This window comes from Equus quagga, chromosome 2 (genome assembly GCF_021613505.1).
Source record: "Equus quagga isolate Etosha38 chromosome 2, UCLA_HA_Equagga_1.0, whole genome shotgun sequence".
Lineage (NCBI taxonomy): Eukaryota > Metazoa > Chordata > Mammalia > Perissodactyla > Equidae > Equus > Equus quagga.
This window is the reverse complement of record NC_060268.1, coordinates 1,695,840-1,709,799: the sequence shown is the minus strand read 5'-3', so window position 1 is coordinate 1,709,799 and position 13,960 is coordinate 1,695,840. Positions and strand designations below refer to the sequence as shown.

Sequence of the window (13,960 nt, the reverse complement as noted above, 5' to 3'; positions counted from 1 at the left end):
TGAGAGTGTAAATGGTCCAGCCTCCATCAAGGGTAATTGGACAACGGCTATCAAAGTTGCAAAGGCACACGCCCTTTGACCCAGCAAATTCTTGGAATGTGTCCTATAGGTATACTTGCTCATAGGGGAAATGACTTAGAAGGTTATTCATTGCAGTATTGTTTGTTACAGCAAAAACAAAACAAAAACACCCTAGAAATAAACAATTCAAATAATCATCAGTAGGAACTGGTTCAACAAATAACAGTAAATCCACAGAATGGAACCTATAAAGTCATTTAAAAAGAACCAGGCACTGTGGAACATTCTCAAAGATACACTGGAAGGCGAAAGAGCAGGATGTATAAGATAGTGTGCAGAGTATGCTACCACTGTGTAAAATAAGATGGACGCAGTGTTTTACTATACATAGATGTAACCTCTCTGCCCGTCTCCACAAGATACTGATAATTTTTGTTGCCTCCAAGATGAGAACTGGGTGGCTAGAGACGGAGACTTTTCACTGTGTACCTTTCTATGACTTTTGAATGTTCAACCATATGAAATTGCACTTATTCAAAAACATTAATTAAAAGCCATTTTTTAAAATGAAAAATTTCCAACCTCATTATAAACACCTGCTTCAAGTGTTAAAAAATGGAAGTGTTAAGCACACCAATACTGTAAAAGGGAGGGCCTATGTATATATACCAAAGAGCTCAATTATACATTTGATTTAAAATCAATAGGCTATCATTTTAATAATTTGATTGATGGTAATTTTACTTGTCTTTTTGGAATTTAAAATGGCTTTTGGGTGATAACTTGAATGACTCAAGCACATCTCAAATTTTAATAGGCAGGTAAAATTTTACCAATAATATTCTCCCACTGAAAGACATTTTCAAGAACTTGCTCAACATTTCTCCCATTACTCCCTCTTACTTCCTCAATTTATTTAAAGCCACAAGTGCTGCCAGTCAGTAGCAAACCAAAGCAACGCCACAGGAAACAATACACATTGTTGTCACTCACTTTCATGGTTCGTTTGCTGTGGCTAACTCTGGTGCTCTCACAGTCCACCTGCCGGAAAGCAGTGGGGCAGGCGCTCAGACAGATCATTTGGTTATAACCCTTATGGAGGCTCATACGAGAAGCCCGACCCCATGTAAGAGAGAGCATACCAAAAATGTCTTCCCAAGAGGAACTGTAATTTTTTATAAAATGCCAAAAGATTGGTTTATTTCTTGGACCCTGCTCCTCCCAAAAAAGCACTGTTTTTATATGTTATATACATTCTGCTATGGAACAGAAATAATGTTGCCTAGTGCTCTGGGGTATGAAGATGACAGTGAGGTCAGCCACATATTGCCACCACTACCAGATGGAAAGCCATTTTTGTAAGTGGGGAAGTGTTCTTTTTTTTTTTTTTTAAAGATTTTATTTTTTTCCTTTTTCTCCCCAAAGCCCCCCGGTACATTGTTGTATATTCTTTGTTGTGAGTCCTTCTAGTTGTGGCATGTGGGACGCTGCCTCAGCGTGGTTTGATGAGCAGTGCCATGTCCGCGCCCAGGATTCGAACCAACGAAACACTGAGCCGCCTGCAGCGGAGTGCGCGAACTTAACCACTCGGCCACGGGGCCAGCCCCAGAAGTGTTCTACTTTTTATCCAAAATATAAACTACTCTACCTGATTTTTATATTACACACAAATACTGAAGTTTTAAACTTTTTAAGATTGGCTGCTATCTAAAGCTGTGGTAGTTCATGTTTGACACAAAAAATTTATGTGAATCAGAGTTTTTATAAAACTAAAAATTATGTTCACAACACTAAGGCTCCTTAAAATATTTTTAATATTAATATACATTTTCTCCTCAGAAATACACAAAACTTTTAAATATTCTATCAGTATTACACAACAAAATCCTATGACATAAATATAAAATATTTTTACAAACAGCATGACCTACACATTCAAAAGACTTTCAATAATTTCTTCACTTATATTTGTTGGAGGTATAGTACAGACCCAAATGGAATGAGGATTGCTTTAATTAAGACAGTTATTTTTGTAATTTCAGTCTTTCACAGCTTAGCATACACATAATCTTACTGTTGATTAAATAGAGAATTCTAATATTTTCCATCACTTAATGGTCTTGTAACAGAACAGAAAAATACGCTGTATGTCCCATTTCTTGGAGGAATCAGTTGTTAAGAAGAACCATTAGGGCTGTTTCTTGCTCGAGTGGTTTCTGAATGCTTCCAATATGCTCATGCCAAGTGCCAAATGACTGCCTACCAGTGCATTTACCTGGGCTGTGCTACTTCTTGAGCATGAGCTGATGATGCGCAGCCTTTCCATTAATGGATGAGGTAGCTCCATCAGTGTAATCACTGAAGCTTGGAGTGAAAAGGAAGGAAACAGAAAAGTTTTTCCTATCAACCAAAGTGCACATCCTTCTAACTCATCCATCACACAGCTTTGGAGAGGGAAGAGGAAAGAAAAAATGAAGAATGGAAGGTTGATCCTGAGAGAGCATATGTGGGGGCATGGATGAAAATGTCTCACATAAGCGGTGGTTCTGTAATAAAGGTTTCCCCAATCAGTAGGCTGCCATATTTCCATTTATCTTTCTATTTTCCAACTTTCTGAATTGCAAGATCCATTTCAACAGAGACCACATGCATATGTACAGTATACAGTATGGCACTGGGCAACAGTGTAAAATATTCATGAAGTACACATGAATGTTAAGGCACTTTTGCGGTTTACAAAAGTGAATGCCTCAAAGTTAGGTATTTCCCAAAATGAAGAAACATCCTCATAAAAGTCTATAGGATCCCTGAAAAACCAAGTAGGCATGAATTGTTAGTGATCTTGGCCAGCATCTGAGAACCTTGGCATAACTGAAGGACAGAGACAGAAGAGGTAAATAATTTTTAAAATTACAGACTTCTGTCTACCAGTGACAGGACTCTCAAACTGTTCTCGTAAAAGCCCATCAGCTGCAGGTTCGTTCAGCTCCTCAGCCACAGAAGACTGAAGGGCGGGCAGCAGCATCTTAGCCAAGTGCTGCTTAGACACAGTGATGACTCCACACCAGGTCAGTTTGGGAGAGCTGGGAATCAAAGAGGCTGGCACTTCTTTTGCAAAGTTATTTCTTACAAATATTATAGCCAAGATAGAATCTTATTCAAACTACTTAAAAATGTGAGATTTGATATATTTTCTTAAAATCAAGAATTTCAAATTCCCAAATACAAATATTGTTGCTCTAAATAGTTTGACCTTTTCTGACTCTTCAAAATTAAAAGGTTTGCAACCTACAAATACTAAATTTTCTTGTGTAGGAGAGACAAAAAAGGCTTAGATATTCTAAAGCCAAAAAGTTAAGGGAATAATCAATTTTTTATGCCATCATTCCCAGAAATTCTAAACGAGCCCAATCTCTAGATCCCCATTGGTGAGAACAGGTCATTAACAGTCAGGGATTCAGGATAGACACAACTGTACCTTTCCTCTTTATTCCCAAAGTGAAAGAGCCTGGGCTTTAAAAAATTATTATTTCTATGTTACAGCATTGTAATAATTCAGTGGTTACCTAAACAAGATACCTAAAGTTGATATTTTCAAACCATTTTCCTTAAAATTAAAGAATGCAATTAGTATTCTTGTTGCCAAACGTGGAGATTAAAATGCATACCTAGCTCCTTCCACTAATTACAAATTAAATCTCTGTTGCACTTCATCTGCGATCATTCCAGAAATTGCCAGGGAAGAAGTGGCAGCAGGGGAAGGTGCGTTTCTCACATGAAGAATGCGATTTCCCATGTCTCCAACGCCTCCATCAAACACAAAGTCTTCCACCAGATTTCCAGCCCTGTCCAGGGCTTGGGCTCTCACTCCAGCTGGACCTCTGCAAAAGTAAGCGTGGTGGTCAACTGACCAGGAGGCAGGATGCTCCACGAGTCAGTGGTCTCAAAGGACTCTGAAAGCAATAAAGTCTTTATGCTTCTAAATGCACAATTATGTGGAAACCTAATAGGTGTGAGTTTAGCCAAAGGCTGTCAGTTGTAGCCTGTCAGACCTAGATCCTTACCCTAGAGCATACGCCTGCTACAGGACAGTGCCAAGAAATGCTTCCCACACAAGTACATGAACAGGAAAGCTATTATAAATAATCCACATTTAATTAGAATAGATACATTTCTTATTGAAATTTATAAAATGAATTTATCAGATCAACCAATGGGAACAATAAGCTCTTCTGATGAATGCAGAGCAACGAGAGCAGCAGTGAGGCGTGGCAGCTGCAGTCCTACGTCCACTACAGAGTTCTGTTTTATGCGTGTTTTGATTGCACACTATTAAAATTTATGGAGAAAAATATTTGCAAACGGCAGCAGGTTCTTGTTCTGTAGTTTGTTTTTATTTTCAACAGTTTAGCCTTCAATGTCAGGATAACCTTCAATTAATCAAACAGAGATGACAGGAAAAGCACAAAAATGAATTAACTTGGCAGCATGTTAACACCGTAAGCACCTTTACTACTTAAAGTTTTGTTTTATAACACAAATTATATATTTTTTTACTTTTTAAAATACTTAAAATTTACAGGTGAAATTTGAATAAAATATTTTTGGACTCTAAAAGGACCACCACTAGAACTGTTTAAGAAAACCCAGTTTGAAAACAGCTGCTCTATACATACCACCAAGACTGAAGAAATCAGGCAACAATACTAAACATTTTTTATTGCTTCAGGGCCAATGCAGATAAGGACTTGAGGAAGACACAAAGAACAAGATGAGAACACTGACCTCTATGACCTCAGCCTGGCTGGGAAGAGAGAATGATAACAAGAGCTATTATTTACCAAGTCCTTACTCTGTGCTAGGAATTCTCTCATTTAATCCTCGCAACAACTCTAGGAGGCTGATACAGTTTATATTTAACAGCAAAGAAACACAGAGAGGCGAAATAACTTGCCTGAAGTCACACAGCTATACTGTTCATCTGTAGAGAGGTAAGTAAGAATTACAACAAGGGTGAAAGGCAAGCAGTCTGCCCTGTAGAAGCCTGCAGGGAGTCGGGACAGGAAGGATGTCCAAGTTAGAATCAGACACAACACTTGGAACACAAGACAGAACGGGACTGAAGCTGAAATTTCTTAAGGTAAGGACACACGTCAGCGTCTCAGCTGCTGTGTGGCCCATTTTGTACATTCTCTACCTGTAGCTTATCTCAACACACCAAAGCAACATTTCTCCCCTTTTCTTGGACAATGCTGCTATGGCTGCTGAGAACATCTGAGTTTTCTGGTCCCTCTCCTTTAATCTGGCAGAAGGCCAGCATGTTAGGGGGCCCACAGCAGCATGAGCAGCTGCTGACGACCATGCACGGAGAAACTTTCCTCTCTCTGCAGAGGCTTCCTTACTCCTCCCAAGCCAACAGAAGCTAATAGTGACTGAGCACAGTTTAAAATGTGTCCACACTTAGTTACTGCTCTGACAAACACCAGTTATGTTCTCAGTGTCCCTACACTCCTGCCCAAGTGTTCAAAACCTACACTCAAAACTATAAAAAAAGTTGTTTTTCTAAGGATCTCACTTTAGTTCAAACTAAAGTAACTATTTAACATGAACTATTTAAACTACCAAATTCTTCATGTTCTCTATTCAGCACTTCATGTGACTTGTGGTTGTGCTTTGCATGATTACGTACAGGTATCCCCCTCAGAATACCTCAGACTAAGTATCATACTTGGAAATTTCAGGTAAGATAAACCATAATTGTCTTGAGGGCCAGGACAGCATCTTGCACAACACCCTACTTCACCCCCATGTCTAGATTTGTGCCTAGTACATAGCAAGCATTCAATAAGGCAAGAAACTTAATTTTGTGTGTGTGTGAGGAAGACTGGCCCTGAGCTAACATTCGACGCCAATCCTCCTCTTTTTGCTGAGGAAGATTGTCGCTGAGCTGCCATCTGTGCCAATCTTCCTCTATTTTATGTGGGACGCCGCCACAGCATGACTTGATGAGCTGTGCTAGGTCCACGCCCAGGATCCAAACCTGTGAACCCCAGGCCGCCAAAGCAGAGCACACAAACTTAACCACCAGCCACAGCCTCTAAAAACTTTTAATTTTTTAACTTCTAATTATTTTAAATTCTATTTTAACAGCTGAAAGAACAAACAATTCAGCAAATTTAATGTCTGAGAATTCAGCTACATTTAATTTTTAGTGTTCTGTAGCCATTTATTTTGCTATATTTGTAGCTAAATTAATGGGAATGTACATCCCAGACCCTTAAATATGTACAGAAACAACAGGTGAATACATAACAATGGCATTCTTTCATCTGAGAAGTGCTGGAGTTACTGCTTCATTGTTCTGTGGCAGGCATCATCCTGTGTGCGGGAAAACAACTAGGAAAGGCTACAGCTGACATCTTTGGCCAGTTCCAAACTGGACAATTTAGTATTTTCTAACAGTCACCATGGGATCTACTGTTATCTGAAAACAGAGGTTCCCATGAGCATATTTAAATTGGGAGTGCTCATATGGGGAGAGTAAACCATTCCACCTTCATTTGCAAACACAAAGGAGGGGTATTTCTGTTACAAATCTTCAACCTAACTGGATTGTGATAAGAGAACATGGTTTTTCTATGCCCAATTTTTAAATTTTGTTGAGAACTTGGTTTAGAGCTTTGAACATTTTGAGCCTTTGTAAATGTTTCATGAGGGCTTGAATAACTCAAGTATTCTGTAATGAGGGTGAGAGGGTTCTATACACCCACTAAATCAAGTGTTTTAACTGTGTTATGCAAATCTAATATTTTATCTGCTCCATCTATCTTCTGTCAACAGACTTGTCTTAAAATCACCCACCACAATTGTGGTTTTGTTGACTTCCGCTTGCAGATTTGTCAGTTTCTGTCCTCTGTACTTCACAGCTCTGCTATTACACGCAACAATTTTAGAGTGACCCTCTTTATCTCTAATAACAACTTCTGTGTTAAACTGTATTTTATCTAAAATGAACCCAGTACTCACCTTTCTTCTGTTAAGCATTTGCCCAGCACATAGATGGATTCTTTTTTAATCCAACCCGACAATCTCTGTCTTAACGATTAAGTACACTTAAACTTATTGTGATTACTGGTATGTTTGATTTCTAACATTATTTTATGGTCTTTAACCGGATTTTCCTGGGCTTATCCCACCTCCTTTCTTGAGTTACTGTCTTTTCTGTATTCTTTTTTCCTCCTCTACTGATTTGGAAGTTATATAATCTATTCCCATTCTTGTATTTAGTATTATTTATTCAGATGGGACTCACTGTGCATCCTGAATTTTAGTTTTTTCTGTCAATTCTACAAAATTCTCAAATATTCCTCTTCAAAGTATTGCCTCTTCTCAATTTCTCTGGAACTCCTATGAGATGTAGGCTGGAATCTTCTTGTTTTCTTCTCCATGTCTTTTAATTTCCTCATGATTCATCTTTTTTTTTTTTTTTTTTTTTTTGAGGAAGATTAGCCCTGAGCTAACTACCACCTGTCCTCCTATTTTTGCTGAGGAAGCCTGGCCCTGAGCTAACATCCATGCCCATCTTCCTCTACTTTATGTGTGGGATGCCTACCACAGCATGGCGTGCCAAGCAGTGCCATGTCCTCACCTGGGATCTGAACTGGCGAACCCCGGGCCGCCGAGAAGCGGAACATGTGAACTTAACCACTGCACCACCGGGCCGGCCCTCTCATGATTCTTTATCTTACAAAATTGTTCTCTAAATTCTTCAGATTTACTTTACAATGTAGTAATTTTCTCTTAAGGTAAGTCTAACTAGTTGTCTAACCTAGTCATTTGAGTTTTAAAATTTAAGAACTATAGGGACCAGCCTGGTGGTGTAGCGGTTAAGTTTGCATGCTCCACTTCAGCGGCCCGGGGTTCACCAGTTCAGATCCTGGATGTGGACCTACATGCTGCTTATCAAGCCATGCTGTGGCAGTGTCCCATATACAAAATAGAGGAAGACAGGCACAGATGTGAGCTCAGGGACCATCTTCCTCAAGCAAAAAGAAGATGGGCACAGATGTTAGCTTGGGGCCAATCTTCCTCAGCAAAAAGAGGAGGATTGGCAGCAGATGTTAGTTCAGGGCTAATCTTCCTCAAAAAAAAAAAATTTAAGAACTATATTTTTCATTTCTAGAAATTCTAATTAATTCGTTTCCAAATTTCTCCAGATTTTTTTTTTTTTTATTCCTCTTCACGTTTTCCCTTCCTTTTTGTTTCTAATTCAATGGAGCATACTGACTTCATAGTTTTTAATATTACCATTACCCAAAGTTGTCAGGGGTCTAATGCTGGTATTTATTCTGTCTGCTGGCTCTCACATAGGTGCTCCGTAACTTTTGAAGGTGAGTTTCTGTTCAGCAGGGCTTTATCTGGGGGAGCAGTGGGGGCTGGCTTGAGGTCACATCCCTCCACACAGATTTTGCATTTGCTTCTATCAAGTGCTCCAGGGGCATGGCCATTCTGGGAGCACTTTTCTATGGAAAGTTTTAAACATGTACAAAAGTAAAGTGAATAGTTTAATGAACTCCCATGTATATACTACCCAGTACCAACAATAATCAACACAGCCAATCTTGTTTCATCTATATCCGCACCTACTGTCCACCTCTCTCTACTGGGTTATCTTAGAGCAAACCCCAGGTAGCATATCATTTTACTTCGATGTATAATTTCTCTTCAAGAGTCTTAAAATAATAATAATACAAAACTAATAATTGCTTAGTATCAACAATATTCAGTCTGTGGCCAAATTACCCTGATTTTCAATCTCTCTCTCTCTGATCTGTTTACAATGAGAGAGGGAGAGATGATTAGTTCGAAGCAGGATCTAAACATATCTGGATCTACTTTTTAACTTAATTTCTCATCTTAAGGTTCTTAGATCATGCTGGTGGTATAAATTCAAACTCCAAGCACTTGTTAGGGCAGGCCCATGGTTGCAGATTTTTAGGAGATTCCACTTACCCCTCAAGACTAGGGCAGATGAAATTTCTTCACATTTCCTGGTACCAAGGGGAATTTTTTCTAGACTTTCTTTTCACCAAGGGTGCAGCCCTTCAAGAATCCCTTGCCTTACACAGCAGTCTCAGCTCCAAATTTTCAGCTTTTTCAGACCCAAGGCCTCCTTTCCAGCACTTGAGTGGCAATTAAAATAAGTCCCTAATGTTTTATATCTTGTTTGGTGTGGTGGATACATGAGTTTATACAATTGCCAAATTCTCTGAGCTCTTAAGATCTGCACATTTTATTGTCCGTAAATCACATGTCAATTACAAATAAAACTCAGTATAGTTATACCAAAATCAGCACGCACACACCCCCCCCTCTCCTCCAGGACAGCAGCAGCCCCAATTCCTCTTAGTACTTGGGTTTTCCATTTCCTCTTTGTGTTTGCCCCTGGGATTCCCCAACTCTCTTGCACTCTCAGTTATATGTATTTCAAAGGACTTTTATCATATTTTCTCAAGATTCAATGTTTTATAGTGTGAGGGTTACCAAATTCTCTAGACTAGTGGTTCCCAACCAAGGGAGCTTTTGCCCCCTAGAGGACATTCAGCCATGTCTGGAGGCCTTTTAATTGTCATAACCAGGAGAGTACGGCTGGCATCTAGTGGGAAGAGGCCAGGGATGCTGCTAAACATCCTACAATGAACTGGACAGTCTCCCACAACAAAGCATTATTTGGCCCAAAATGTCAATAGTGGCAAGACTGAGAAGCCCTGATCTAGCTCGCCTCACTGCACGAGTGCTTGGCTGTCGCCTTTGCATTTCACAACGACACACTACAGTTTCTAGCTATCACTCATGATGAAAACATCTTGCCCAATTAAGACACTTCTCAAAATCAAGTGTGGAAAAAGAGGGGACCTTGACATATATGTCTTCCTCTTTTACATCCTTACAAGGCTAATAAGAGATACAAACTGTTGTTAGATTATCACGTCAAATTAATCACAGAACAAATTAAAGGACTTTAGAGCTAAATTAAGAACCTCAGAGATTATCATTTAACAATGAGAAGTGTGTACATCTAACACATATTTGACAGGCTACAACTTTACACTCCAGTCTAATGTTCACCAGGAAGTTAATGTCCAAGGCGCTCTTGCCTGGCAATGAGAAGTCAAGCTGGGTGTCCTCTGGTGGCTCCTGCAATGTAACGACACTGTCCTGAGCTAGCACTCTTTTACTGTCTAGAACTGCTCAATATGCGTCTGTCTTGACATCAACACTAGAGCACCAACGGTTTTACTACACTGGGCTGCAAGAAGGCAGAACTTGGGACTCAAAATGTGGGGGAGTCTACTGACCTTACTTTTTATTATTATCATTTAGTATTTCAGGGATACAACAAGGTACAGAGAATCACACAATGAACACCTGTTTTCTTACAAACAGCTTAAAAAATAAGCATCACAGACATGATGGAAGCCCCCTGTGGAACTCTCTGGACCCCATTCCCCTCTCTCCCAGAGGTAACCACTCTCCTCAATTAGTGTTTATCTCTCCCATGCTCATTTTTATTTTCACATTACATGTGCAATCCATAGATAGTATATGGTGTTGTTTAAACTCACATAAATGGTATCAAACATATCTCCTACAACTTCCTTTTTGTCACTGATAATTTCCTTCCTCCAAGAGCTACAGGAGTCATGGGAAGGGGTAAAGGGAATTCTGAACATGCTCCGCTTCTCTGTCTCCAGAGATTCACCTACAATTGGGTTGAATTTGTCCCCAATTCACCTGCCTACAGTGCTGTGTGCCCTTTTCCCCTATGTGCTAATGGCACTGGTGACTGAAATCCACACCCTCACACCAGAGACAGGCGTGTTCACCGAAAACCACAAGCTCCACGTCCAGTTCTCCTGTGTGAAATCCACTGGTCTAAAGAGTCTTCTCAGGCTGCTACGAAAGGCGGTAAGTGAATACGGGTGGTGACTTCACTGCAACTGCTGATGCAGAGTCCGCCGCGCCCACCTACTGTTTCCAAGAACAGTGACAGCAGTGACAGACATCAGATTTGACCAATCTCTTTTCAGATAGAAAATATCAGTCTGCTAAAGCAGACCACTGAGAACATAAAAGCCTTTATTATTTATAGGTGAGTGACAGAAAACAAAGCCTAGATATTTTTATCCCTTCTACTACTTCAGAAGGTGAGTAGAGGAGTGAGAGAAGAGTAAAGACGTTAGCTGGGTTTTAACAGTTCTTCTAAGGATTCAAAGAGGCTGGCCTGAGAACGACACACTGGAGTCAGATTGAGCCCAGGACGCTCCCCTAAGGGAGACAGCTGACACAATCACTGCTCTCCTCCCAGTTACAGAGCCGAGCTGCTGACATTTCACATGAGGCAAGCTCAGCAGCTGTTACTGCAGAGACCGACACTCAGCACTCTAGAGGTTCACGGAGGGAGAGTATCTCAAAGCATGCTGCTGATGGGGCCCAGGGATGGCTTGTTCAGGGAAAAAGGTAAACACCCTAAAAATACCACCAAAGAGAAAAGAAGGTAGGCTTGGGTGGTATTCAGACAATCTACAGACCACGTCCAGAAAAACTTTATCTTTAAGAAAAAAAATATTTTCAAGTGATCCTTCCTTTGCCCCACACCCCTGGAGCGAGGACCTAGACTGACTGTTACCACACCACTTCCCACTTCTGTCCTGCAGGCAGAGTCCCTCCGTGGAGGAGGCCCATGGAAGAACAAAGGAGGCAGAGAGGAGGCAAGATAAGAGGCCAGGTACAGGAGTGTGTTTCTAATAGGTTTTAACAATCAATCAAAATACAATGTTGTAATGTGTTTACTACCTAATTAGTTAACATAGGGATCAATGATCTTATATGGAATTAAGATCAAAAGGCTTTAAAATCATAAGAGTAAGAGGCCAGGGAGATTAGAAAAAATTTCAGGTGAGATGTTCTTGTCATGAATGACAGCTGGACACAAAGGCAGAGGTGGCATCACAATCCAGCTGTGGTGGAGGCTTCAGTGAATGCTGTACGGTGGTCTAGGTAATCATAAATGGGCTAGTCCCAGCACTAAGGGCCACAAGGCAGCAAGCCCACCACATGCACTGCAGAGGGAACTCAGCAACGTGCTGGGAAGGGAGAGCACACAAGACGCAGTGGACACACTGACTGGACATCAGACCCACCTCCCCAGTTCACCCAGGTCCTGACTGTATCTACAGTCCTTAACGGCTTCTCCTTACCTACGGATGTCACTGACAGTAATTTCAGGGATAAACTTTTGAAGGTGCTTCACTGTTGCACTGAGAAAAAGGGCTTTGTACATCTCGTTAACTCCGTAAGAGAAATTCTGGAACACCAGTTTAATCAAGCCACTGAAAGCAAAGCAAATAAAATCTTTATATGAGAAAGGAATTCTTTATTACTACAAAACACACTTACAACTATTTGATCTTTTTTTTTTTTTGGGTGGCATCACAGAAATCTAGGCAAAGTCAGAAAAACCACATATTAAAAGCAAATCAACTTTTGGCCAACATAAAGAAACTTCAGCAAAAGAATACCTTCCAAACTCCAAAGGTAAACACCTTTCAAACTCAAATCCCAGGGAATGCTGGTTTCAGAGCAGGACTCTGAAAGCCTGGCCACAGAAGGGCTGTCCAGTGCAAGTACTACACACTCTCACAACCACCTAAAGGGTAGTGCCGGGTCTCTAAATCAGGGCTCTAACCAAGGAGGCCATGTACCCACTTTTCTTCAGTCAGCAGAGGCGGGCGCTCCTGCAGTGATTCTCCAGTGTGACCCTGCGGGGCGTGTGTCTCTGTAGCTTTACAAGCACACAGGCTAGGAAGCCCCAGCCAAAACCTTCTGCTCCAGAATCTGCGCAGGGTGAAACTCAAGGATCGCTTAAAAAGCATTCTAGCGATTTTGAAACCCTCTGGAGAGCAACACTGCTGGAAAGACCAGACAAAACACCCAGTCGAGCTAATTCTTAGAACAGCAAAGAATCTGCGTCCCACGTGAACACAACAGTGTTGTCAGTTTCCCACAAAAGGAAACAACTTCAGTGATCAGCAGTTTCTCCAGTGGTTCTCAAAATAATGGTGACCGGCTTGAAATGATCTTATCAAAGTAAGCCATCTACTGATTTTGAGACAAACTTCTTTTTTTCCCCCAAACTCAAGTAGAAGTTGAGATTTGGATTGTCAGATGTGTGACTGGCTCTTGGTCTTACTGTTTTTAACCAAGGCATCACCCTGGCTCATCAGCATGCTCTTGAAGTAGTTAAAAAGCTATGCTTATTCCACAAAGCTCTTAATTTGGATTAATAAAAATATCAATATACCAATCACAAACATGAGGATTTACTGAATAGAATATGAATAAAGACAAAATTTCCCACATTAAAAACATAAGCATATAAAATTGTCTTTTTAGGAGATAAAATTACCTCTTGATAATGACATCCATAACATCTCTGGCACTGAAGTCAAAGGGTCTGTAGCCCTCTCGTTTAAGGGCCAGCACTGCGTTCGGCCCTAGCCAAATGCTGCCGTCCATCCTTGGTGTGAAGTGAACGCCTAGGAAAGGAAACCGGCTATCTGGGACCTACGGATTCAACACAGCAAAGGACTATGAGCCCCATTTCATGCCGCATTTTATCACACATGCAAACATGCACGGTAACCTCAAACACTCTCTTCTCATGCACTCAGTCTGCATCACTTCTGGTCTGTCTCAGATGCACTTCTCTGTTCACACGCTTCTGCCTAGAAATGCCACACAGGAAACACTGGTGCTGTTGACTCTGAAAACATTGTCCCATCTTTTCCTCTTTCTGGCTAAAGAAGAAGAAGAAAAGAACTGTCCTATTTCAGGTTATCCCCCAACCCCCACCCCAACTAGGATGTATGTGGCTGGC

The 13,960-nt window shown here is 40.7% G+C and overlaps 1 protein-coding gene across 4 annotated transcripts in view; it reads right to left on the bottom strand.

Annotated features, from left to right (window-relative positions):
• Positions 1-1,816: 1,816 nt before the first annotated feature.
• L2HGDH (L-2-hydroxyglutarate dehydrogenase) overlaps positions 1,817-13,960 on the bottom strand; it is a 40,187-nt gene continuing 28,043 nt past the window's right edge. Inside the window, exons 8-11 of one of the 4 annotated variants that reach the window (XM_046655371.1) lie at positions 13,490-13,647; positions 12,282-12,413; positions 3,690-3,902; positions 1,817-2,385 (exon numbers count right to left, since the gene is read on the bottom strand). In XM_046655371.1, coding sequence (XP_046511327.1) covers positions 3,707-3,902; positions 12,282-12,413; positions 13,490-13,647 — 486 coding nt within the window. In that variant the 3' untranslated portion in view covers positions 1,817-2,385; positions 3,690-3,706. Of the gene's footprint in view, positions 3,903-9,297; positions 11,053-12,281; positions 12,414-13,489; positions 13,648-13,960 lie in introns of those variants that run through there. The other 3 variants (XM_046655370.1, XM_046655372.1, XM_046655373.1) reach the window with 3 other exon arrangements.